The following is a 27,446-nucleotide window of genomic DNA, read 5'->3' as shown; positions in this document are numbered from 1 at the left end:
TTTTTCCTTTTTTTTCTTTCCTTCTCCCCTTAGCATGCCAGATCACAGTATTGGTACCAATGTGGGGAATAGTACCTGAAGTTTTAAAAAATGCAAGTAATGGGCATGTATAATCAGATAAGGTAAAACACAACTATAAAATGTTTTTGGCCATTCATAAATTCTGAAAATAGGCCTCATGACTTCTCTCTCATGACTGGGTGTGAAGTAGAATGGTTGTGAAACGAGGAGCAGACTGGTCTGTCTGGCAATAAGAGAATGGCACAGAGATCAGGGCTGCTGCAGCCTTGAGCAGTGGTGGTGCTGCACTCAGAGCTCATCCTGGGTGGCTTGTGGTTAGGCTGGCGGGCTGCCATACATGTAAATATGAATTAGAATTTTTCTACTTCTTTTCCTGTTCTTTTCCTGCTGTTTAACTGTGTTTAACAATGTTCTGCTGTTCCCATGTAAATTCTGTCCTCTTGCTGCTTTTTCTTTCTAGGATTTCATTCTGAATGTCTTGAATTTTTACATATAGAAGGTTGCTCTATAGCAGACTACTGATTTTTTGGTAGTAGTTAAAAAAATTCTTGGGTTCATTTGTTGTGTTTTGTTTTGGAATTTTTTTTTGGTTAGTTTTTAATAGAAACCAATTTCTCACATTTAGATAATGAATGATATATCTTGATACTTAAAAAAAAAAAAAAAAAGTCAAGGAATGGACTGCATTGGAAAACTGTATCCTTTTAGCCATGCAGTTTTAAAGGCAGATTTTCAGTCTCTAAAGTTATGCTTGACTTCTCCAGGTGGGAAAAAAAGTGGAATAATCTATTTTAAACTCCTGCCTGAGCTCAAGCAGAGGAGGTATACTCGCTCTTTTAAGCATGTCATTTAAATTAATATCCCATTTACTGCAAACAAGCTTGTTGGGAATATGAACAGTGGTTGTAGGGGAAGTGCCAGAACAGCTCTTGGTTGTAGAGCATGCAGTGAGTCCTCCTGCTCAGCTGGGCTTCGACACAGAACAGCAGTTTATAGAGTAACCTTCACTCTGAATAAACATATACTGGCATTTCTTTTTCACCAAGTGAAAATGATCACCGGCCAGCTCAGATGTTGTGGCATAGATTTTGCAATTGCTACAGATTTGAACGGCAATATTTAAAATAATAATTTTCATAATTTAACTATTCCATGTAACAAGGTGACAGGGAGTAACTGTGTGTGTGCCACAAAATGCAATAAGTTTGATTAAATGTTTGTGACTCTTTAGGATGGAGGGTGAGTCATCCACTTACAGTCAGTACTAAAGGTTCAGTTCCTCCAAATACATTTGGAAGAAAAAAAAATATTTGCAAGCAGTCCTATCTCAGATATATTAAGAGTTTAGTTTTTATTTGGCTACCAAATTCTGTTTGTTCTTCAGGATGACTGCTCACTGAAAAAGACTAAATACATAATTTAACTACTTATGTATTTGCTGTATGATACCAAATTTCCCTTTCATTATTCCTTTGTGATTTTTGTTAAAATAATAGATACATGTTTCCTCATCAAGACATGTTAATGAAAAACAAAAGAAAAAGCCCAAACAATAATTAGTGGGCATAGAAGCATGACAGGAGATGTCAGAACTCTGGCCTTTTGTATTTTCTCAATGGGTGACGTCAAATGAAACAAACTGGATGATGTGCTACAGTCACTTAGTTCACCCAGCTGTCCAAGGTCCTTTATCTGTTTGGGTGGGCAGTGCCACCAGTTTCCAACCACACAAATGGAGCTACCAAGTATTTGAGCCATTGTGTAGAGTCAAACTGAGTTTAATTCTGAAGCCTTTGTGCAAATAACATATCACATTTGCTTGTTTCGCATCCCAGCCAGAGGAGAACTGATCGAGATATAGCATTTGTAATTCAAGTAATAGCAGTGTTTTGTAAATAGGGAATTTGTTCCTTTTATTTTCCTATTCATGAGAATTGCAGTTGCTTTTTTGATTACAGTTGCACCTATTTAGAAGCTTGACTATTTGCCTATTACAAGTATAGACAGTAGAAGAGGTTTGTCAGTTTTATTTATTCTCAAAGATGAGGTTATGTACCTGAAGGGATTTCAAAATAAAATGTTGAAATTCCACTTATCCTTTATACACCTTCTGTATTCTGTGTAGGCAAGATTCAAGCTCTAAGCTGATGAAATATTACTGCTAAACTTGTCTGTCAATAAGAGGAAAATCCTAAATCAGAAAGGGCATCTTCATAAGTGAGGAAACACAGTATGTGCTGAGTATCCTGGATCTCTTAGCATAAAAAGTAGGCTGTTCTCTAAGATGCAGAACACCAGTAAGACAAAAAGGCAAAAATTTCAGAATCTTTCTCCAGTCTCTGAGGTTTTGCACTAAAGCTTGTTATTTTCATCATGACTGAAGATACTCCCTTTTATTATGTTTTCTAATAACAGAAAATAATAGTGTGTAGGAAAAAATTCTTTGAATAACAAGTATTCATGGAACAGTCTGCTGTGAAACTTAAATGAGAGTTTTAGCCAAAATGGTTGCATTTGGCATCTGCTAGATACATTTTGTTTCTCCACTTGTAAGTGGACTGGCCCTTCCTTTCCCAAACCCTGCATTTTAATCATCTAAGCTCCTATTGTTTAAAAGTGCTGTTAAAACTCTACCCACTAGAACCCCAAAAAATACCTAAACACTGAAAATTAAAACAGTGCAGATATTCTCAAACACATAAATATAATTAATGTTCCATCCTCTACTGAAAGTTAAATCTGAGATAAGACTAAAAATAAAATAGTTTTTAGTTTATGGTAGTTTTTTATAGCTCTTTTTGCAGAGTGGGGAACATAATTATATTCATACTTGAAAAGAAAAGCAGCATCATTGCAGTCAATTATTAGATTGCATGAAGTTGGCTGTCCTGTCAAAAGAAGAGCTCCTGTCCTTGACTCTGAATGACAACTTACTCTTCAAACCTTGTAGGAACTTGCTGAGTGTATGTTCATTCCCACTTCCAGCAGGTTTCTTTTGATGCCATTGCCAGTCATCTAGCCCTTAATGGCCTTGAACATCATATACTACAAAATAAGAAATGCTTCAATTCAATTTTCTGTCTAGATTAAACTGGTGGAAAAGACAGCTGCCAGATTTGTTTTGTGTATCCCTGTAAGCTTTGTGTTGTTTAAAAGAAATGCTGTAAATGCCAACCTTGAATTCCCACTGCTTGCCAAACAAATATCTTGTTTACTTTAAAATATTTAAAATTACACATTTATTACTTTTAATTTAGAGGTGAGTCTCTGGGAGCTAAGGAAACGAGGGTAGATATACTAACATAATTGTGTGTGTCAATGCATCTCTGTTTCTGTTCTGGGTATGTATGGCACTTAAAATGAGTTTTTCTGATTTATTTTAGAATGCAAATAACACTGTATTCCTCAGAAACTTAGGTGTGTGCAAATGTCCTTGTCTGTAATGACACTAGAAAAATAGAATCACTGTGCTGAGGGGAAAATAAACTTTTAAAAGAGCTGAAGTCCCAGGAGGGTCTGGTATCATTCCCTAACTTTCAGGTCTGTATGTGAATCCAGCTTCTACTCTGGGAGTGTTTGTCCTGTCCATGAACATGAGCTGCCATCAGACAATTGGTAGGACCTGCCCCCAGATCCCCCTTTGAGGGGAGTGTTGGGTGTTCTGGGCCTGCTGCAGGCATTGGGGTTGTTCCTCTGTTGAAAGGCACAGGAACATTTGGTTCTCTGACTGGAAGAATAACGTGGCTGCTTTGGAGGAGGGTTGTACAGATTCCTCTCAGTTGGTCAGTAGCAGTAATTTCTAAAACACTGGTGTCCATCAGTCATTCCTCTATTTAATTCCCTGAAAAATTAGGTTAGAGAGCAAAAAAAGAGATGTCTACCATTAAGCCTGGGAAACATTGGATCATTGACAGTAAGGAAGTAAAGTGCTGGTGCAGTGTTTGACCTCCAGCTGCCTAACACAGAGTTTCAGCTGCAGCAGAAGGGCTGCATCCATGTTCTAACAGGGAAAAGAATGCTGAAGGCACGAAGGATGGCGTGGCTGGCGAGTTATTGTTGGATGCTTCCCATGAGTCCCTGAACCTAAGGCCTAATTAAACAATGCCTGGTGCATCTTTTCTTCCCTCTGGAGTGGGAAAATATCCTTTTCTGCTGTAATAGTAATCCAGCATCAATGAAAGAAAATGTCAGACACTTTGATAAACATCCCAGCAGAATTGAACAAACCAGAAGCAAGGATGTTGGGGAGAGAAATTGAACTTTTAATATTTTAGCAGAGCAAGAACAAGTATTTATAGTCCTTCTTTTATTAAAACTGACTTAAAAGATCTATTGAGAGTAGTTCAATATAATTTCTTTATTGTTTCACATAGTGAGACATCAAATATTTTTCAGTGCAAGAAAAGGCTGGTTCTTTAAAGTCTTACTAAGGGTAACATCTGTGAGCCAAATAAGTTTATATTTCTTTCAAATTGACATCTATTTGGCAAAATTGAAAGATTTACAAACTGGACTTGAGACAATTACTTGAAAAAGTTATATAAAAATTTATGGCTTATGTCCTTCTGCCTTTAGGTTGTGCCATGTCTTCTAAGTATTTTAATTATCAAGCAGCACTCTGAGGTCCTGGCCAAACTGCAGGGCACATCTGCCTCTCTGTTCCACGGCCCTGCATGCTGGGACACAGAGGGAATGCTTTGCACATCCCTTCCAGGCTCTGCAGCCCAGCTTTCCTGTCCCGTGTGGAGTCAAAGGTCTTGTGCCAAAAATCTCAGTTGTTTACCTGAGTAAAGTCTGAAAGGCTTCTGTGTCTGTTATTTTTATTGTAAGCTGATCTTTCCTGTGTGCACCAAATACAACCTTAAACCTTTTCTCTAGTGCCATGATGAACCTTGAATTCCCTGTCTTTAGAGTGCCTTTTCTCTTTTAATTTATTCTCTCTCTCCATCTGCTGATAGTTTCAGTTGATAGATTTCCCATATGAACTGATAATAATAACCCAATAATGCTGTAAAATGCATAAGAAATAGCATCCAACCTGTCTTACTTACTTGTCTTTTTAGTCTGGTCTCCCTCAAACAAAAAGTGCATATTTGTCTGCAAAAGAAAATTCAGAGATGTCTTCTTCAGCCAAGTTTTTACCCTGTGTAATTTTTCTTTAAAAAATGTGAAAGTGTATCTATTACATGACATTTTTAGTAAACATGTAAAATATATGCTTATTAAAGAACTTCAAATAATAGTTGTGTTTCAATCCTCTTTTATCATGTGTTTTGCTGGAGCTGTTATTATAGAATCATTGCTTGAACTTTTGAGTGTTTATGAATCTTAGGAAATAGAAGCACATTTCCACCCTTCATGTTTGTGGGAGAAAATTTATGAGTTGTTTTGGTTTAATCCTAGCTGGTAACTAAGCACCATGCAGCTGCTTGCTCACTCAACATTCTGTCCTCCTCCCAGTGGAATGGGGAAGAGAATCCAAAGGAAAATTTTGAGGGTTGAGATACATAAATAATTATTAATATTATTATTATTATTAATAATAGTAATAATGTAGGGTTTTTTTTAAAAAAAGACAACCAAAAACCATACAGATAAACCCCAAGAAAAACAAGTGATGCACAATACAGTTGCTCACTACCCACTAAAAGATGCTAAACCCCATTGCCCTGGGCTGTGGGTAGCTGGGGTGGGGGAAGTGAGTGAGCAGCTCTTTGGGGCTTAGTTGCAAACTGAGCTGAAAACAGAACAAATCTTTGTGGTACCCAGTGTGGGGCCAGTGTGCCAGGCCCTCAAATCCACACAGTCCAGTGTTCCTGGTTATCCCTCTCCTCCACTTGACGGGAGGCAGGGCCCTCTGATCTTGATCAATAGATTCCCCACTTCTTTCTCTTAGAAGTGGACTAGAACTTCTTTCCATAGAGTCAGTAATTTAATTGGCCCTTCCATGTGCCTGGGAAGCTGTCCACTAGAAGTTGGAGCAAAAACTTTTCTTAAAGAGCCCCCATTTGTGATTGTTTTTGCCTGCCATTCCCACAGTCAAGGTGTGCTTTCAATCCCACTTCCTCATGTCCTCTCCATGGCTCTGTTTAAACCTCAACATTTGCTCTTAATCACCATCTCTTCCTTCCTTTTCCTCTCTTTTCCCAACTCTCCCATTCTATTTCCTCCCCCCCTTTCCTTTAATAAAGAATTTGACTCTGCTAATTTATTCTAAAATATAACTGCTACTAGTTTTATGCTAATCAATTTTTTTGAGCTTTAACTCATTGGAGAGCCAATGTTCATGAACAGATGTTTTTGTGCCTTCTCTGGGCAAGTTATTTTTTAATTATTTCATGATGTTCTCTGTGTTTCTTTAATAATTACCAACTTGCATGTAGCTCTGAATAGAGAGCTTTTCACAGAATACCAGCTTTTCATGTAAGATTTTCCACAATATTAGCCTTCTCCATAATGTATCTGATGAATAAGCTGATTAAATAATTTAGTTGTTTGATAAAATTTATTTGCAAAATTTACATAGTGACAATGAGGTCTATTGTAGAGTCCTTGGAAAGAACACAGGAATGACAATGAAAGTAGACAACAGTGAGATAAGTAGGAAGAACTTTGATGTTTGGAGATACTTAAATGTATTCAAACAAAAAAAAAATTGTAACTCAGTTATCTATTTCTACTTGATTTCAGACTATTCTCCTTATTTTTAAAATTTTTTTTTCCCACCAGCTTTTGAGGTTTTTAGGTAATGTTTTTTGGCGTAAAATTGTTTCAGTTGCTGTTTGAGTTTGGAAGATGTTGGAGATACCATTTTAGTCTTCATACTGAAAGCATTCTAGAATATGTACATGCAGTTGAGTTACTACATGGAATACTCTAAGGATGCTTCACTCCCTTATTACACCTGGGGGAAGACTTTACTGCCAATTCCACATTTTCCTCATGTGTTACTTGTACAGTATCACATAGTTCTAAGTCTACAGCTTATGTAGTTGACCATGGTCTAGTGTAGGGTAGTTTTGGGGGTTTTTTTCCATACCAGTGCAATTAGTGAATTAATTTCCTCAGTCATTATTTAAGTTGGAGGGTTAATTTAATCCACAATAAAACAGGAATCTTATCTTCCCATATGTATCATGATTTTTTAGTAATTTTCTTTTAAAATATACACCTTGTATTTCCTTCAGGGTCCCTTGTGTTGTGTAAAGATAAGTAGTTGCAGCCAATATCTCTATCAGTTAACCAAGAAAGTTTGTGTTTTGATCATTAATTCACTCAAAGATGGTAAATTAAAATTATATATAAAACTGCCATATACATAAATCCCTACTCTTTCTAGTCATTCAGATTTTAACAAAGTCTTATCTTAGATTTTAATTTTATTCTACTTCTAGAAAGGAATTTCTGTTTCTGGTGAAAAGTCACCTTGTGCTACACATTCAGTATCTTTAGTCCTTCCTGTGTCCCGTACTCTCTCTTGTTTCCCCCATCTCTGCCATCACTGTGGTTTTGAAGAAAGACAATTGAGTGAGAACCAGCAATTCAGACTGAAGCTATTCTGGACATTTTTTTAAACTTAGGTTTTAGATAAGTTTTTAGTATAGGGTGAATAATAAATCAACATTCATAACAAATGGTAGAGGAGAGTCTTCTGAACATTTTCATTCCTCTTAGGTGAAGGGCAGTGGTTTTAGGTCACAATCTAAAAAAGTTTTTTAAAAATCTTATTTTCAGCAAGACTGTATGACAAATGAATAGGCATTTGTTTGGCAACCAAGCCATGCTTGGCTTTTCACTGTTTTCAAAGGTTTGAGTTAACAGACACTTTCCAATGACACAATAATTTTACCTGATGCAACTTTGAACCCTTTATATCTCAGGACTTACTGAAACTACAACCCAGTGAAGACATTCAGTCTGTTTGAGGAAGACAACATAATTACCCTATTACCAGAAAACCAGCAGCCTTCCTCAGGATTAGAATGTAGTATAGGGTGCCTTAGTGTATTTTTAGTTGTGATTAATGGAAGGTATACTTCCAAGACCCTAAAAAAAATCAATGGAACTTTCGGTTTAAGGTTTACTTGTCATACATTTTTAATTAATATGTCCTGCTGGGGTTGATACTGTGCTGTACCTTTATTTTCTTTCTAAAAGCTTTACCGAAAAAAGAAAACAAACCAAAAAACCAAAAAAAAACAAAAAAAAAAACCCCAAAAAACCCCTAAACCAAACGAAAACAAAACAACATATTATTCATTAAGCAGAATTTTTGACTGCCTAGATTGATTTCAACATAAATATTATGAATAGCTTAAACTCTGTAAAAAGGAGGAAACATTTAGTGCTATTTTTCCTCTATGATACAAACCAATATAATTATATTCTATTGTCAAAATATCGTTGTGCTCATATTCCCAGAGAGATCCAGTAGCATTATGGATGCAACTATTTCATAGTGTTACAGAAGGGCCTATTGATCACTCCAACTTTCTAAAGAATATGAAAAAGCTCACTTAAAGTGCATAGATCTTCTGTTTTCCTGCTGCAAAAATGACTTTTGTTCTGCAAGATTAGGGAACAAAATAAGGTGTCTGATTTAGTTGCATGTTTTAATTTTAAATTTGTTCTACAACTTCAGGAATTCTGTACATGACTTGACTCACATAGTGGCACATGATTTTTCATCTCATAATGTAAAACATTTCTATAAAACCATTTCACAGACTGAATGTGAGGCAGGAAATAGAGTTGCTGGGTATTATTACTTAAACAGATAATTCAAGGTGTTGAGTAGTGCAAGAAAATCATACGTATATCTGTTCAGTACTGGTTTTAAGATATTTAATAAAGTGGCAGCATGTGTATTAAATAGAAATTAGCTTAGTTGGAATGTGTTGTGCACAGTGTGAAAACTGTCTAGAAAACAAGGATTCCCACTGATTTAGAAAATTTGTGATGTTGTGGATTTGTTTGTTCCATGAAACAGAAACAAAGTCTTACAAAAAAATGAAGGGATTGAAAGGAGCTTTTGTTTCAGAAGAGCAGTCAGACAGAAAGGTCAAAGCAGAATAACTAATAACACTGAAGTCGGTACTGTACCCATAAATATGTATTGATGAGAAAAAAATAATTTAGTGGTGGATATTTTCCTTAATTCTGCCTTCTGTTTAAGTAACCTTCCAAAGAAATTGGTACTTCTTAACAAATTATATTTTTCATAAAATTCCCAGCTAACTCTAATGAGGATTGCAGTGAGTACCAGAACAACATTGCTGACAGGAAAGCAAATGTTTTCTCCATACTACAGATTCCCCATTTTACATTGTCCTGTGTTAAAAATGGAAGATGAGCAATGTAGGTCAGCATAGTGTCAATTCTAGAAAATTAAAATACAGACACTTCCTTTCAAATCTGTCAACGCATCCATCAAACGTCACAAATTAGAAAAGATGTGGACATCTGAAACTATTTTGCATGGCACAAAATAATCACTACTTTTTATTGTGGTTCTCAATAGCTGTCATACATTCAAAAATATCTAAAAATTCATAGGTGCACATAAAACTTCCTCAGTAACTAGATTACAAAAATTATGTCTATATTTTTAATATTTCATACTATAATCAAAGCATCAAATCAGAAACTTGGTTTGAATTTTAGAAAAAGTGTTTTTTTTTTTTTTTTAACATTGTCGTTTGGGGAAAAATCATAAATATTTCCTTTCACCTTTTGTTAAAGTGAAGTACAAAATATGAGTTGTCTGTCAGTCACTTAGAGAAGTGAGGTCACAATCCAGTACAATTCCACGCCCTACTAATATCTAACATGGATCTGTTTCACTGATCCTGACTAGAGTAAGTCTGGCTCATCTCTCTTTGTGTACTTCCAGTTTTTTTTCTGACACATGGAGCACCTACTAGGCACTAAATTTTATATCAATTGCCATGTGTTTGGGGTAGTTTTCTTGTTTCTTCCTTGTTTTCAAATTATTTTTCCTTTTTATTTTTTCCTTTTGTTTTGGTTTTTTCTTGGGTTATTTTTGGGGTTTTTTTTTCATTCTGATTTGCACTCTAATTTCAAAGTCTTTGTTGTTTTCTAGATATATTAGTATTTAGTTCTGGCTTATTTGTTTGAAATAATGACATGTACTTGAAAGAAAGTAAAGATCATCGTCTCTTAAACAAGAGAACTCTGTTTAAGACAGATATATGTGAAAATCCTGTGAGCTTAAGTTATTTTCCTCTTTTACTTTGTGTCTCACATTCCATATATATTCTGACACTGGCTTTTTACAGCTTTCTGGTCTTTTTTTAATAATCATTTTTGGCATTTGAACTAACCAGAGTGATTGCTTTATTTCAGTATGGAAGACGTCACATTGAAGACCTTTTTAATGATTTTCGAGATGGACGAAGACTTCTGGAGCTCCTGGAATGCCTTACAGGCCAAAAACTTGTATGTGTTACTGTATATTGAAGTCTTATTGTTATGACAATTGTAGTAGGTGATATTCACTAATCTCTGCCATTGGTGAGGACCTGTAGAAACTATTTTTAGGGGTCTCAATGGATTTCAGTTTCATTTGAAATTGAGGAAATATTGTGACCCAGAGCTGTATTAGACAGTAACACTTTGTGAGGCATATGCATGAAATGAAAACGTTCTACTTTATTGTATGCACTTACTAAGTGCAGTAAAGAGAAACAAGACTGAGGCAGGGTTCATTAAGATATCTGTATTTTAGCTGGAATAGAATGTAATGTGTAGAATTAGAATGGTTTTATAATTTCATACATATGGTCCATCTTGTCTAATTGTATTTGTCTGAAAAGAGAAAACTGCTTCCTCTTATTAACATGAAAATTCTAAAGTGACACAGTAACATACATTTTTAATGTCTTCTCTTGTGTTCCTGGTTGGACTTTGCAAGTACAGCATCTTCTCATAAGAAGGCTGGGAGACTGAGAATCAAAATCCAGAGATATTATACTTGTACATAAATATTAAACAAACTGATTCTTATCTGTTTAGTTTCCATAGCAATGTTCTTATATTGTGCCATGCAGAAGACAATAATGATAAAAAAGTCTGGAATTATCTAATTTTATATGCATTTCAACAATTCCTTCACTGAAAATTACCTTCTAACTATGGGTCCAGTTTCTTTCACAATTGGCTTTATTTCGTGTTGGGAAGCTGCATAAGCCCAGTGTATGTTAATATTCTGTTCTCATAAAGTTGGGAAATAGAAAACTACAGGTGTAGTATAGGATTTGAATTGCATACAGTGAACTCTACATTTTGATTTTGGACAGTCAAGTTTGATTTTCTTTCTTTGTAGGCAAAAGAAAAGGGCTCCACAAGAGTTCATGCTCTGAACAATGTCAACAAAGCAATCCACGTTTTGCAGAGAAATAATGTAAGTATACTGCCAGACAGGACCAGAATAGCCTGTAGACAGCACAGAAAAAGCTTTTTAGCTTGGTCTATAGTATAAAAGTGATGAAGCCAAAGCAGCATTTTCAATGTGAATTGGATACTTTGTCATTCAGCATCAGGGTCAAATGTGTTTTAAGGAGTTTAAAATCCTCTTCCAGCAAATTTTGGCTAAAATATCTATAATGGGTGCTGTCTAAAGACAGATCAACCTGCATGATTTTATTCTAATGAATGGTGTTTAATTTTTCTTTTTAGAAGTTAAAGACAAGCATCCAAAGCTGGTTATAAGATGCTGCCTATCAAAATATTTACTCACAATCTCTGACAATTATGAAGTCTGAAAACCCAAGGCTTTTCATACAATTTTTTTTGGTTAAGTTTCAGAGGCATCTATCTCTTATGATTCAAAACACTAATCCTATCAATATCACTTTCAATTCTACTTTGTAAAGATTGATTTTTCAAGCCAGTATCCTGTGAATCATTCTTGAGTAAGTGTTCTCATATTATCTTCCTCATGCAGGCATTCTAATGGACCCATAATTTTAGCAGACATTTCCTCTGGCCAACTAATTTTATCATATCTCTCCTCAAGAATAAATTAAAAAGAAAAACTATAACCCTTGCTTAAACCTCACAGTAAGAGGTGACAAAACAAAGATAATGTATTCCATGCTGTATATTATATTGGATTTCTTGATAGCTGCAGGAGGTCACTAATGCTTGAGTTCAAATGCTGAATAAAGTTATTGATTTTATAAATCTAAGGTAAGCCACCTAAAGATTTGTACATAAATGAAAGTGACCTTAAAAGATTGACATAAAGAACTTCAGTTTGATTTTTCTTCTTATTTAATGGAATTTGATGTAAATAAATAGAAGAAAAAGCTTCTAATTATTCAAAATCTGCAACATTTGACATTATTGGGGAAAAAAATCATCAATACATTTTTTCACACTAGACAAGAAGGTTTTGATTGCATAACTGGTTACAAATAGTCATAGAAAATACTTTTTGAATTCAGCTTAACAGCTGAATTTACTGGTGTGCTTTTCACTCGTTTTCCAGAGCACAGTAATAGTCACTTTCAAATCTGAGAAGAAAACAGAGAGTATTCCAATTCCAAAAAACCCTATTGTTTTAGAAAGTGAAGTGGTCATCCAGTGGCCATCACACTCATGTAACAAAAACCTTGTAAACTATATAAAAGTTGGTATAGTATATATGAAGCTATACTGTATCTTGTCAATATCAAGTAGAAAGACCTGCCTCTGAAATAGTTTCCCTAAGTTTCAATAATTTGAAGAATGATTGCTCTGGGACTTCAGGAATGCAAAATCAATGGTTCTAAAGTGAATTAAAGCTTGTTAGTAGTCTAGTTTTTTTTGCTGATATGTTCCATCTTTGCTCTGAGGTTCTGTAATCGTGTGGGTGATAACACTGAAAAATGCTGCTACTTCCAGGCAATCCATTCCACATGTTTTTTGTTCCCATAGAAAAGTCATAGAGTTGAGGGGGGAGCATGGGGGATGTGAGGAGTGGGGGTTTCCCCAGTGCAGGCTTAGACCTCCCTGTGGCAAACTGGGCAGTGTTCCTCTGCATCAGAAAAACAGATGTGGGCTCTGTGTGTTTCGGCTTCCACTTCCAAAAATATAGAATATGCAGGCACCGCCCTAATAAATGTGGTAGGGTGTCACTTGCTGAAAGGGACTCCATTTTAAATCTAGCATTTAAAGTCTAAATTCTATTTGGGAAATGTTCTAGGGCATTGATGATTAGAATAAATAGCCAGTTTTGTGTGCTTTTAGTACAAAATGTCAAATTCTCGAAGAAAAGAAGAAAAGAGCTCTTTGAGACATTTAGAGTTCTTGATAAAATATCTAATATGTGGTTTGTTAAAAAAAGGAAAGAAAAGAAAGCAGTTTGTTTTCAGGGTGAAAATCTTAAGTCAATTTGCAGATGTAACTTCAAATAACTTCAGAAGTGCACTAGAGACTGCAGAATGTAGTTTGTGTAGGAATGGGGTACTTTGCCATAAAAAGCATCACTTCTGGTCATGAAAAATTGCCTCTATAAAACAGCAAGGATACCAATTTTAGAGTCACAATTCTATCCAAATGGGCAGGACAGCTTATAGTCTTCCATTTATTACCCTGAATTTGGCTTCCTTATTCAGATAGTATAAAAAGTGGGGGAGGGTGAAGGATCATTTCCCATGTGGAGGAAGGAAAATTCCATGGTGGTAAATAATGATGCATTATGAAATTCCAATTGCATGATAAAATTATGGAAAATAACATTACTGGATGAACTGTTGTGGAAAAGACTTGCTTAGATCACAATCACTGCTTTATCTGTATGCCAGAACACATCCTGTATATTTATTTATATATTACAGAATTTAATTAAGGAAAATTAAGTTCTGTTTTAAATATGTCATGTCTTGCGTATATAGGTTCTTACAGTGCCTAGATGTGTGTGTGTTAACATTCAGAAAATTATATTATGTAAGGTAGTATAAAGCAGAGTACAATAGTTTTTTCTCTGTGTGATTTGTAATTGTAAAAGCTTAATATAAAAGACATTTGAGTTATTATAACTATTACTTTTCATTTTATGTTTCACAACATGCTGTAGCTGGAATAATAGGAACTCCAGACCACTGCTGTTTTTTCCAGAACATTAGTTGTGCCATTTATAAAATGTGAGTTGTATGTTTATGGAACAACAGAAACCAAACAGGAGATTTTCCTTAGCCTATCTCATCATCTCCTTCCAACCCCTTATGCTTGTTACTAATATTTTACAATTATTTTTTGTTTCTATATAGGTTGATTTGGTAAATATAGGGAGCTCAGATATTGTGGATGGAAATCATAAGCTGACCCTTGGTTTGATCTGGAATATAATCCTCCACTGGCAGGTGAGTGGCACTGCTCATTACTTCCTATGAAATACCTTTATTCCACTGATATTTTCCCCATTATTATCCAGCAACAACCTACACAGTAAACATAAGCATTGCAATGTGCTAAACCAGTAAGTATTATGGCAGCCTTCTTGCATATTAACAAGGACACTGACAATATTAAGAAGACAAAATAGTTTTCACAGGATTAGCAGAGACTTTTTTGACTGTAATATCACAGTCAGATATTGCAAGATTACATATATGACTTGTCCTAACAAAAATGGATAGAGAAAGCCAATTTAATGTCTTAGAAAGAGTGACATCTCTATTTTAACAAAATAATCACATCAGTTGCTTTTTGCTGCTGACCCATCCTGCCAAGAATTTTTTTTAGAACACTAAAAAGTTGATAGACTGCCTATTTATTGAAGCAGATATGCCTCATTTAGCTTCCTTTCTCTTTAGAGATAAAGAGTTTTTGTGATACGGACCTCCTAAAAACCAGCATGGTAAATGAGGACACTTAAATAAAAAAATTCTGAGATGGCAGTAAAATCCAAATTCAAAAATTTCTAGCATCTAGATGCTTTGAATCCATGTGAATCTGGCCTAAAAGTCTGTCCATTAGAGTTGACTATGTTCCCCAAGCAATTATCCACAAGTTTTTCAGAGAATAACCAGAAAAGGTGGTGGGAAATAAAGTTTAAAAGACTTTAAAACTGAAGTACTCTTATCAAAAATCAGATGTGTATCATTCATCTAAGTAGGGAACATTTTTACTCTAATTTTACAGAACGACAGCAACAGAGAAAAGCTGCAGAGAGTTAACTCACTTCTTTTGTCTCCTGTTTCAGTACTCCTAGTTTATTTGCATAAAATTGTTCTAAATTACTTATTAAGAGCAGATGGAATATGATACCTAGCTATGCAACTTTTACCAATAATCACTCTGTTTAAATTTGTATAAATTGTGGACTGAGATGACTAATCATGTTCAAATTAATATTTTGTTTTCTTCATATTTTATCCTGAAGCAAAGTGTTGAAGGTGTGTTTTAGTAATAGCTGTGTACTTACTAATTTATTTTCAATCATTCCCACCATTCCTTCTAACATGTTTGCACAGACACACAGAAGATACAGGTGACAGCAGCCATGTCAAAACCAAAAACCTTTTGTTTGCAATGCAAAAGTGATGAATTTCAAGCTTCATCTTGAGCCTAGTGATAACTGGGATGGCAGCTGTGATGGTAGCATGGCTTCAGCTTGAACTACCCGTGGATGAAATGTCAAAGGATCATATTTACAAAGCAATAATTAAAAGTGTGACTCTTTGTCAGCATAGTCATAATGATTCAGTCCAAGCTTAGTCTATCCTTGGAGTTCTGTGATGCCTTAAAGATCTAGAAATAAAACAACACACTTTTGAGGCAGTATTAGCATAGGAGGTAATTCAACATCTGGTCTTTTAACTGGAGGCCTCAGCAGCAAGTATGGAAAAATGCCCATCCCACATAGGACAAATTCAGTTTTATAAGTTTAGCAATTTAGCATACTTGACAAGCATTCCCAATTAGAAGCACAGGTAATGAGGTAATTTCCCCCCTTGGTTCTATCCTTTTCCAGACCCCCTGCCCTCCCCTTTAGATACTATGCCTTGTTTATGAGAAAATGTCTCAAGATGCTGTTTTAACCTTGGTCCCCAGAGGATTTAACCTTGGTCCCCAGATAGGACTGAGGCCTTTAGGAATCTATTCTGTCTTTCTGTCTAATAGAGTAGGTGAAAAGCTAGCTACAAATCCATGTAGTTATACAATAATACACTACAGAGCTACAAATATACGAGAATATATAAAAGCAAAAAGGTAAAAATCAGTTTGGCATCACTGTGTTTCATTATGTTCTAGTCATGAAGTACTGAAAGTGACCTGCACCTTTTTATTCATTTCTGTAAATAAGATTCTATTTTGTCTAGAATTCAATTTTAGTTTTTTTCTTTTTTTCGAAAGAGTGGCTAAAACCTGATTGGCAACAAGAAGGCATTATTGAATAATAACACTGTTCCTTTTGCTTAATGATTAGTAATTTTAAAAAGTAATAATAAAATGGCAGATTTATATTCTGGCTTTTCTCCTTAAAAAAACCCAAAACATTCAGGTGCCATTTGTTTGCTGCCTATTTCCCTCACAGTATTGGAAGAGTTCAAAGTAAACTTGCTTATTTACAGCTCTATGGAGAAAGTCTGTTATTTTCCAGATTTTCTTTCAAATTTTGAGGTTAATTGCATGAATATATTTGTAATTGTTTTGCCCTGCTTATAGGTAGGTGTTATCTTACATACTGACAGAACTTATGGTGAAACATAGCTGTAAATTTCTTAAGAAATTCTTCTTCCTGTTGGTTTGCCTATCACAGATTGTCCCTGGCAAGAAGTAGCTGGAAACACAGTTAGTTGTTCTTACAAGGTCAGGGCCACCAAACTTATCTACCACTTGTCTCAGCTTGGTAAAATACCAAGATCACTATATTTTTTCTAGTCTGTGGAAGGCCTAAAGACAAATAAATAGGAATACACAGGCTATTTGATTTATTGCATGTTTGTGTAGTTTGTGTTTGTTGGTGCAATCCTGCTTTTGAAGATCCTGAGAGGATCTTAGGAACTTAGAGGAAATTAATCTGCCTACATATAAAACAAAGAACAACAAAAAAAAAGGATATGAGATTATTGTTTCAGTGAACACTTGTGTTTTTGTGGAAGATCAGGCAAGGAGCTTTTCCACTTTCATGTCCTGCAGCCAGGACCAGGTAAGGACACAACTGTACTTACACATGACAACATCATGGTCTCTTACAACAATATTAATCTCTGAGTGAAAATAGCTTTGAAAGAGAGATGGTAGAAGGAAGGAGCATGAAAGGAATAATGGCAGTACCAATCCAAGTGGGTATCAGCAGTCCCACTGAGGGCTGCAGTGGTACAGGTGGTAGAGGCACTGCAGCAGACGAGATTTGACGCATTGCTGCCACTCACCTCTGTGCAGTGGAAATATCATGGCTTTCTGTATCCCCTGTGGTGATTGTGTTCTTTCTTATCTAGCCTGTTTTATTCAGATTATTATTAAAATATTCCCTGAAATGGAACCATCGTTCTGAGTTGAGCACCTGCTGCCAAAGCTCTTTATAGTACTTGAATCCATCAGACCCTATTTTCTTGAAGCTGCTACTCTTTCTCACAGCTCTGTGATCCCAGCCTCACTGCAGCATTAGCATTTAAGTAAAAAGAGAGGAAAACTATTAATGTCTGAACTGTTATGTTTCATAAACTCTCTTAAGGGTGGAAAAACTTTCTATATGGCAGTATGCAAATTGTTTTGTTGTGTTTTTAGGAGTGAACTTATTTTCATGTAAAGCATGAAAGAAAACCACTAGCAAAAATATTTGGCCCAAATCTTGACTTTCTCTGGGAAAAATCATAAAAGAATAGATCTATACATAAGGAAAATATTTCAGAGGGGAGCATTTCACCAGCCTGTCAGCTTCATTTGGAGACTTATTAAAAGCATTAGGGTTATTGTGTGCATCAGTATTTGAATATGAATTACCATTTTACTTCATTTTGATTTTTGATTATGGAAATGAAATGCTTCTGTCAATCCACCTTGAATCGATGAACAAAGAATATCCTTTACTTTGATAGGTGTCTTGAATATCTATGAAAATGTCCTTAAAAGTGTTCTATCAAATGTATTTGGAAAGAGTTTAACGGTTCTAGCTATAAAAATGTAATCTATGCAGTCAGAATATCTGAAATCTAGCAAGTAAAAAATGCTAAGTAATTCTGTCAGGGAGATGTAAGGTTCCTATTTTATTAAGAAAAATGAAAAATTCTTGCTTTGAGAACAGTTTTCTTTTTGTATTATCTCTTCCCTCTTCTCTAAGGTCTGGCATACTGAAGCCAAGTGCCAGTCTTACAAAATGTTACATGCCTGAGTGCTGGTTTTAGGTGAAAGAGATGCAGTGTGAACCTGAGATCATGCTGTGTTCCTTGTCCTATTACGCACTCAGCAACACATGGCCAGATGCCAGGACATGGCCCTACAGTGGGAAGATCAAAGGTCCATTGCTGCTGTGAGCCAGGGCTGGCTGTGCTGCTTTTGGCCATTGTCTCCACGCAGTGACAAGAGTAGCAGTGCTCTCATTCTCTCCACACCTTTCCTTTTGGCAGCCTGGCATTTCAGAAGCCATCTCAGGGACATCTGTATTGTACTTTCCCCCCTCTCTATCAAAATTTAATCTTTTCTTATTGCCATAGCATATGTCCTTTCCCCAGGTAGAGCAAGTGTATCTGTTCTCTGGAAGTCAGAGTTTCCTACACCTGAAAGCTTTGTGTCCTGCCAGGACACACTGCATTAGAAAGGAGAGGTAACAAAGAAATGAACAGCAGAGGTCAGCTCATCACCTGACAGCATGAGGCAGAGGCACTCTGAAATAACTGCAGTATTTGAGCCTGGATGCTGAGGGAGTTTGTCTGAAAAGCTCTTCAGGCTGACATGAGCACATCTCTATGTGCCACTTTTCCAGCAGTACATCTTAACCAAGAAGCTTTCAAAAAGCTTCCTTCTCACCCAAATGCCAGCCAGCACTCTTGTGCTCAGGCACAGACCTTCAGGACCCAGCCCTCCTGCAGCCAGCGTGGTGCTGTGCCTGCAGAGCCTGGCATGGTGCTGCCAAGGGCACAGCTGGGCTGGGATGGCAGTGCCCCTCAGAACTCTCAGGTGACAAGGTGGCTCCAGTTGTAGAAGTGGAATTATCCACAAATTCTCACTGAAGAGAAAGGAAGAATTCAGAATTCCGAATGAGATCAGACCCTTTTACTCTGTTATTTTAAATGTCTGGCTTTTCCTAAGAGGCAACAAAAAAATCATAAATTTAACAGTCTTCACTGTTGCAAAGAAATGCAGGAAAAAGAGAGCAAAACTTTATCTATTTTAAGCATATTTAACTCTTATTAGTGAGTTTGAAACTGTATTGTATTCATTTGCTGAAAAGTAAAAATAAATGCTGGGTTTGAATTCATCACCTGGATTCATCTGAATAATTGGGTTTCTGGTGGCCCATTTTTTTACTAATTTTGTCTAACCATCTCTATTCATAGACACATCTCCCTTCTATTTGATATCAGCTCAAACACATAATTCTGTATCATGACCCCTTCTGTTTTAAATATGGTGTTCCTGCATTCATTCAGTTATCCTTTAATGCTAATGTGTGTTGTATTGTTCAAAAGCTAGAGTTTTTCTTATAATATTGAGATAACTCTGCCTTGGAAGTATAAGCATATGATAAAAACCAAAATGAACAATGAACAATGAAAGCTTGGACAAGTGTCCTTAACTGTAACTTCGGTATTTTCTAGTCTTTCATATTTTTTAAATTTGGTGCGATAGTAGTAATTCCAAAAGTTTTCTTCTTTTTTTAGCATCCAGATTAATGAAAAAACTGGGATTCTATATTTTTAAAGTAGTCAAGGTGCCTGGGAATACAGAGGCCAAATCTCAGCTTCTTGCTACACTATGTAAATCGACTTTGGCTCTCTCAAAAATAAAGACACTCAACAAATTGTCAAGAAATTCAAAACATCCTCTTAGACATATGAAGCAAAAATAAAGAATATATTTCCTAATTGTCTTATGCGGTTTTTTTCTTTCTCCTGATGTAAAAATGGAGACAACTATAAAAACATATTCTTATCTGACAGAATTTATATTCATTTTCATTGGCAAAAATTACAGTCTAAGACTAAAGTCAGGAACATATCCCATGAAATTTAGAGAGGATAAATTTCTCCTTTCATCTTAGAAACTAATAACGTATAAAGTGATATTTACACCTAATTCTCAAAAGGAAAATTAAGGGCACTGATATCCTTTGGGTAATATGCATCTGGGATACAAACCCAAGATGTTATTTCAGTAATTCAGATCTTCACAAAATCAAATGATTGAATTAATGACTGTGAAACTAGTGAGCAACTTACCATACTCAACAATAAATGGTTATCTCTGATTTTTCTACAATATCACAGTAATTAAATGTTGTTGTTGTTGTTGACCGTTCTTTAAGATCAAAGCCTCTGCATATTATCTTACAATTTTACAGTTTCAAAGTGGTCCACAGTTTATCATAAAGTAGATTCTGCCCTGAATGTTTTTCTTTGACTGACTGATACTGGCTGCAGAGCAATTCAAGGGGAAAATTATAATGAAATGCAATATTCCCTAAGTGAATAAGCAGCAAGAAGCCACTTTATAGTAAAATTATATCTTAGGGAATTTTTAAATGAACTGCTATTCTAAAAGATATATGGAGAAAGCAATGAGTTAAAAAAGTGTTACTTTACAGGAAAATAATTCTTAATAGAAGTTTTGTGTGCTCTTTTACTAAAGAAATTGATAGGAAATAAAAAAATCTACTGCATTATGTCAAACTCTAGGATAATATTTATAAAAACCTCTAGGCTTTTTGTAAAATAATAACTGTAGATTGGTAAACTCGCTCTAGTGAAAAATGAATATTAACTTCATTAAAATAATAAAACATATACGATACTCTTTCAATGCATGCAATAAAATTGACGTTTTGTCCAAGTGCATGTATGCAAATATGGTTTGCACTTTTAAGTCAAAAACATTATCTAATGTGCACAGAGGGAATTTATTTTGCCTCGGTACTATTTCAGCTCCATCAATGAGAGAAAAGGCTATTCATCATTTTATCAGCTTTTGCTGCAATGTATCATATTAACTAAGGATGTATTTCCAGATCAAAGAAAACCACAAGGAGAAATACTTAATTTTAAAGATCTCTGTTACTACAAGTGATACTAAGAAATGTGCCTTCTGTGTCCCTGCTTCACCTGTGGCACAGGGATGAATGCATTCCATGCATGTCAGTAGCTGTTCTTAAAGCATTTAGAATCGATTGCTGTCACTACATTGTGGAAACAAATATGTTCTTTAATTACTCTGGTGTTTTTCTTTAAGGATGAAATTTATTTAACTGAAGGTTTTTCATTTCAGGAAGAGAAATAGTCAGTTTTTAATAAGTCCAATCATTGATCAAATTCTGTCTTTTATTGCAGGTCAAAGATGTAATGAAAAACATCATGGCAGGGCTGCAGCAGACAAACAGTGAGATGATTCTGCTGAGCTGGGTCCGTCAATCGACTCGCAATTACCCGCAGGTCAACGTCACCAATTTCACCACTAGCTGGTCTGATGGATTGGCTTTCAATGCACTCCTCCACAGCCACAGGTAGGAAAAGCAGCTTTTCTCTGTTTCAGTGACCTTGTGACAGACGGCTGTAAAAGGGCTTGAGGACGGCCTATCTGTTCTGTGGGGGGTTTAGCTGCTTCCTCTGTGGGTGTTTCAGGATTTTTTTAAATGATCAACTGTTTGTCTTTGCTTTGATATGGGTGCTGCCTTTTGTGTCATACCAAATCCTGTCGTGGAGGGAGAGTTTTTCACAGCACAGCCAAATATACACAGCTCAGATCCGTTCCTGGAATTTCAGTGTGTATACCAAGAAGATATTCTCAAGGAGTACAGACTTGGAAACTTCTGAGAAGAGCAAGGAGTAGATCCCAAACTAAGCTGTTGAGGTTGTCCCAGAGGGAAAATGAGATTTTCCTGTGGGTATTTTAAGAGGGAATATGTGGTGTTTGTTTCATGCTGAATTGAAAGTATGGATTTGCCTCACAGGGACACAGCTGTAGAAGGTGGCCTTTGTTTTCAAAACCTCTCATGTCATTCCACCAGCTGATTTGAGTGCTTAGCCTCTCTCAGAAGTTGCCTTCTTCTAGTGTGTGCTGTATACAACTGCACCTTCTAGAGATTCAGAGTCCTCTGGGGGTTCTGTGTATGTGGCTTAAGAGAGATGTGCAAGTCAATCTATCTAAAAGACTCAGTTCTTCCCACTGCTGCTTCCAAAGCAGGATTGCTTTTTCTTGTTGATTAACCTACCAACTTCTCCCACTACTATACTTCTCTCTTAAAGGGGACTGTCCTGAATGGTTACTGACTGCACAAATTATTAGGGAGTTGAACCTTTTAATGGTGTAGTGGTTTAAGCACCATGCAGAAATTAAACTCCAAATAAGGCACTCCCTTCCCACTGCCCTCTCTGGCAAGGGAGGAACAAAAGTAGACTTTGATTTGGGATCACGATTTATTGATAGCAAACAGCAATAGAATAAGAAATGCACAGCAACAATGGCAATAATTATAATGAAAGTCTACAGAAAGAGAGGGTGTTTTCTCACAAGAAGATGGTCACCCTCTTGACATAGTTCCACACGGCAACCTGGACAAGAAGAAGATGATGCTCCCTGCAGGTCATGTGGCTTCCCCAACAAAGACAAGATGGTGACTGTTTCCTCATGCTGTTCCACGTGGCAGCTGAGAGTAAAGGCAAGATGGGGAGGAGGGCTCTCAAATCCCAAGATAGCGGGAAACACTGACAAACAATCCCACCATGTGGGGAATCATCCTAGAACATGTTTCCAGCTCACCAACTGCATTCCATTCAGGGAGCCACAAGCGTATTTTTCCCTAAAATTTCCATACCATTCTAACCTCTCCTAGGATCTGAATATAACTTCTCGTTTCCTCTGATTTTACCCCCGCTCATCTTTACGCAACTTCTTTCCACCTAGAGACAATATCAGACTGCCTGTTCCCTGATTAGGGTATCTGGTGCTCAGATATTCAGACTGCATGCTCTGCAGGACCATGTAATATCTGGTGTCTGAAATCAGTAATCAGCAATTCCTTTTTGTCCTTCTCTGTAGGAATAGCTTCAGAAGTGTGAACAGAGGGACTTATTCAGGATCAGTCTCTGACTGGGGAGTGCAGTTGCCAGTAAACCACACTGGGATTGTCTAGACAGATCTCTGTGTCCTATGCCAGACTTTATGCACTGCTGTGTTCAGTTCAGTGCAAAGTTCACCAGATGAACATTCATTTCCTGCTTACTGGAATTGATGTGCTTTATTCAGGTTTTGTAATTCAGGGCTATAATACTTAAACCTGCTTTTACTCTTCTGTCTGCTGCCATAAATCTTGCATAGCTTTCTGCACAGTGAGCCTATTTTCAATAGAAGTGAAGAAATACTCCACAGAAGTCTTGTATCTTACCCAGTAGTAACTGCACTTATCTGGGAAATGGCAAATATTCAGCCAGATTCCCAGACGCAAGTCTCCAAGACACACCAGTCATCTTCTGGACTTCAATCACTAAGTTCTCTGCAAAAGTTTCATTTCCTCCAAAGCCCTGATTCAGTAATTTTTAAGATGAACCAATGATGTTTGATTTTTGTTGACTTTGCATTTAATGTTCAGTGTGTGGGAACACTGAATTGTCCTTCAAGATTCCAGATGGAGCCAGTTAAATAGGTACACTAGGACATTCAGTGCTCGGGAGCTCCTAACTCTATCCTATAATATTAAAAAACCTTCTCTAAGGAGACTAATTCAATCACTCTAAGATGCAGGTACATTAGAGACTTATTGGATGTCAGAGCCTTGGATTTAGTGCCTAAGAAGGCAGTTTGAATATACACTGAAGAAAAGTTGTCTAAGAGTGATTTATATGAATTCTCAGAGAAACCTGGTGTCTCACACATCCTATGCTTTATAAATATTTTGTGATTTACTTACATAGGATGATAAACACTGATGACAAACACTTTTGAATATAGCTCCTCTGTTTTCCCTGTTCAATTTTTTCCGTTTCAGGGGTTTTTTTTGGGTTTTTTTGGTTTTTTTTGGTTTTTTGGTTTTTTTTCCAGAATTCCCTATTTCTCCAGTTTTCCTGTTCCATTTCTTTCTTGTCTACTTCCTTGTTCACCAAAACATGCTTTCTTCTTTTTTTCCTTTCATCCTTTGACTTTTGACTTTATTCCTCTACATTGACAGGAATGAGAAGCAGAGTTAGTAATAAGAAAGGTAGCTCTAGTTTGAAAAACAGGTATGATATTTAATACATGCAGGGGTCCTGGTGTCTGGTGTGTGCACTTTTCCCCAATTTTAGCTCTATTCCTAGACTTCTACAAAAACAAATCAAGAACAAAAAAAAAAACAAAAAAAACCCCTCCCAAACCCAACAGAAAACCCCGAACAGCAAAAATCTCTACAACACTGGAAGATTCATGCTACCCAAAGTTTCTCCATAATATTTGGACTTTCTGAAAGTGAGGGTAGATTTAGTGGTAGCATTAAAATGATTTATCTCCTAACCAATCCCTTTCCTTTATGGATGGTGATATTTTTATTTCTCTTTTATAATGTTTTCAGTAAAGAGCAAGTGGCTCTTTGTTTTGGTTCGTGGTTTTGGTTTTTTTTAAGAGGTTCAGAGACTAATGTAAAATTCACATCTGCATGAATTTTCTAAGCATGTCCTTAAAGGGATTAAGATAGAGACTATCATGAAGCACTGACCAAATAGTATGCTGTGAGGGCAACAGACAGCTTTATTTCTCATAGTCTTTTAACCCATCAATCCCTAGCTTTCAGCTTACTATTTTGATTGGATCAGATTTTTCTAATGGTTTTTATCTGTAATTTTATAAAGGGGTTACTTTAGATAGATTTTCCCATGTCTGTAATTACCATGTCTCCATGGATATTTGGGCTGTTTAGCAATTGATTTCAACAGAGTGCACGAAGTAGTGGAACACAGGTCACCTGGCAAATCTCCAAGGGCACATTAGTGAGCCCAGAGCGTGAATTTTCAGGATACAAGCTTGGCACATGATCTCTTGAATAGTATGTCCTGCACTGAACTGAAAAAACAAGGCAGCAGTGTAGGGTGGCATCATCACCCTAGAAATACACAGAAGCTAAAATATTTTGAGGTCACTCTTTCTGCAGTTGAAACTCTCCCTTTTTGAGGTTCCAGATCACAGACCTTTCACCATTTACTTTTTTTAATCTTTTTCCTCCAGGTGGATATCAGAGAAAGCTCTATCTCTTTCCTCTAACTTTGTTGGGGCCCTTTTCCTTTTCTCCCCTGGCCCTATAATGAGGATTTTGAAGTGGGAACAGGTGGCATTCATTATCTTCCTCCTTGCTTCTTTAAAATGCTTGAACTTAGGCCAGGCGGCTGCCTTACAAATGAGCACTTCACTGCAGCTGTTTCTGCTTCAGGGTGCTAGAGTGAGGAGGGAAGGAAAATTACATTAACTAGAGATCCTGGATAGAGGGGAAAAAATAGTTTTTCTTCAGTAACTTGCAGGAAATGTAAAAGCAAAAACAATGGGATGGAGAGGTATGAAAATAATCTTTTTTTTTTTATCAACTCACTAGGTTATGAATCAGTTACTCTCTCCTGACCTTTTTTTAATTGTGAGAGTTATAAAGACATATACAAGATATTCCTGTATAAAAGTTGAGGCAGCAAGCGCAGAACTTTTATGTTGAAATGGAGATGGTAAATTTCATGATCTAAATATGACTATTTTATCTCTACAGTAATGTAAAACTGTTGCTTATCTTATCCATTACGGTAATTTCACAAATACAAGCCGCACTGTTTTGACCAAAATTTTGCTCTCATACTGTGAAAGCGGCTAATATTCAGGTGTGGCCAATATGTGAATAATTTTCTGACATTTTCAACCCTGGGAGTGCAAACCAAGTCAGTGCAAACTGCAAAGTCGAGCTCCTGCCAGTAAAACTCTGCATTTGTGCGGTTGTTACAAATTGATACTCTGTTGCGCGGCGGGTGGAGCTGCTCCATGCAGGCAGCACAGGGGGTGGGGAAGGTGGGGCAGCTCTCTCCTGCTTGGCCCCACGGCTCGGGGAAAGCAGGGGCAGCTCTTTTCTGCTGGTCCCGCGGCTCGGGGAAGGCGGGCAGCTCTCTCCGCTTGGCCCCGCGGCTCGGGGTGCTCCCATCCCCGCGTGCCGCCGCCGCAGGAGCAGGCAGGCTACATCCCCGGCTCCCATGGCTGCCGCAGGTGCTGGCGGGCTCTGTGCCCCCCCTGCCGCTGTGGGGCAGCGCCGGGCCGGGGTGACCGAGCCCAGCGGTGGTGGTGGCCGGCCCCGAGTATCCCCACTGAGCGGCAGCGCCGAGCTGGGCCATCCAGCCCTGTCAGCAGCCCCGAGCCCTCATGGCCCGAGCCGAGCCAGTAAACCCCACCCTGCCATGGTTCTGTTACTATTTGGCAACTTTGTTGCACGCAGGTCCTCGCTGCGAACACAGAGCGGCTTATATTCGGGTGCGGCTTATTTATGGACAAAAAACGAAATGTTTGCCAACACCCGGCCATGCGGCTTATACTCAGTGTGGCTTGTATTCGTGAATTTACTGTACTTTAATTTTGATGTAGAGGTCTGCCAGGGTTTGTTTGTCCACAGTATACTTCAGATGAAATTTTCTCACTTTGTCTGAACTAGTTCAGTTGTAAGTTATGTGACTGGGGGTCAGAGGGGATGTAGGGAGTCTCTTTTCCTGAAGATATCTTTTGAAAAATTTCAGATTTGTTTTCCCTTTTATTTTTTTATTATTTTGTTTTTATTGTTTTGTCTCTCTGCTAGAGAGACAGAAGAGCTGTTGGTACGAAGATTATTTAATGTTTAATAGAAATCTGGATTTTTACAATGCAAACTTCTCCACTGAAGCCTTCAATCCTTTCAATTTTGGCTTTTCATTGTCTTGTCATAAACTGATACAAGACCAGTGCTGTTTGAGCTGATTGCTGAATGGCTAGATAAAGTTCAGCATGTTCTACTTAATTCTAACTTCTTTGAACATGCATATGGTTGTATTGCTCAAGAAGAAGAATGAGAAAAGCTAGTTCTTTCTTCTTGGGTTTGCTCCCTTTCAGACAACACCCAAACTGCAGGTCCAGGAATAAATTTTGTCTCCATTGACATTATTTGAACAATGTGGAGAGGACAAATGAAGGCAGAGAATCAGTACTCCATTTAATTTCTTTTCCTTTACTATTTCATACCTTCTCACTCCTGTATTTAAAATGCCTTAGAAAGTTAATAAGAGTTGTAATTTGAAAAT

General features: G+C 36.8%; 1 protein-coding gene across 9 annotated transcripts in view; it reads left to right on the top strand.

Moving 5' to 3' along the window:
- The window catches only part of DMD (dystrophin), a 1,072,200-nt gene that overhangs the window by 249,522 nt on the left and 795,232 nt on the right, over positions 1–27,446 (top strand). For all 9 annotated transcript variants that reach the window (XM_033051053.2, XM_033051056.2, XM_033051052.2 and 6 more), the window contains exons 3-6: positions 10,387–10,479; positions 11,366–11,443; positions 14,295–14,387; positions 21,516–21,688. In XM_033051053.2, the coding sequence (XP_032906944.1) occupies positions 10,387–10,479; positions 11,366–11,443; positions 14,295–14,387; positions 21,516–21,688 (437 nt within the window). The remainder of the gene's footprint in view (positions 1–10,386; positions 10,480–11,365; positions 11,444–14,294; positions 14,388–21,515; positions 21,689–27,446) is intronic.

This window comes from Catharus ustulatus, chromosome 2, assembly GCF_009819885.2.
Source record: "Catharus ustulatus isolate bCatUst1 chromosome 2, bCatUst1.pri.v2, whole genome shotgun sequence".
In the NCBI taxonomy this organism is placed as follows: domain Eukaryota; kingdom Metazoa; phylum Chordata; class Aves; order Passeriformes; family Turdidae; genus Catharus; species Catharus ustulatus.
The sequence above is the reverse complement of the archived record's forward strand: the minus strand, read 5'-3'. Positions and strand labels throughout refer to the sequence as shown.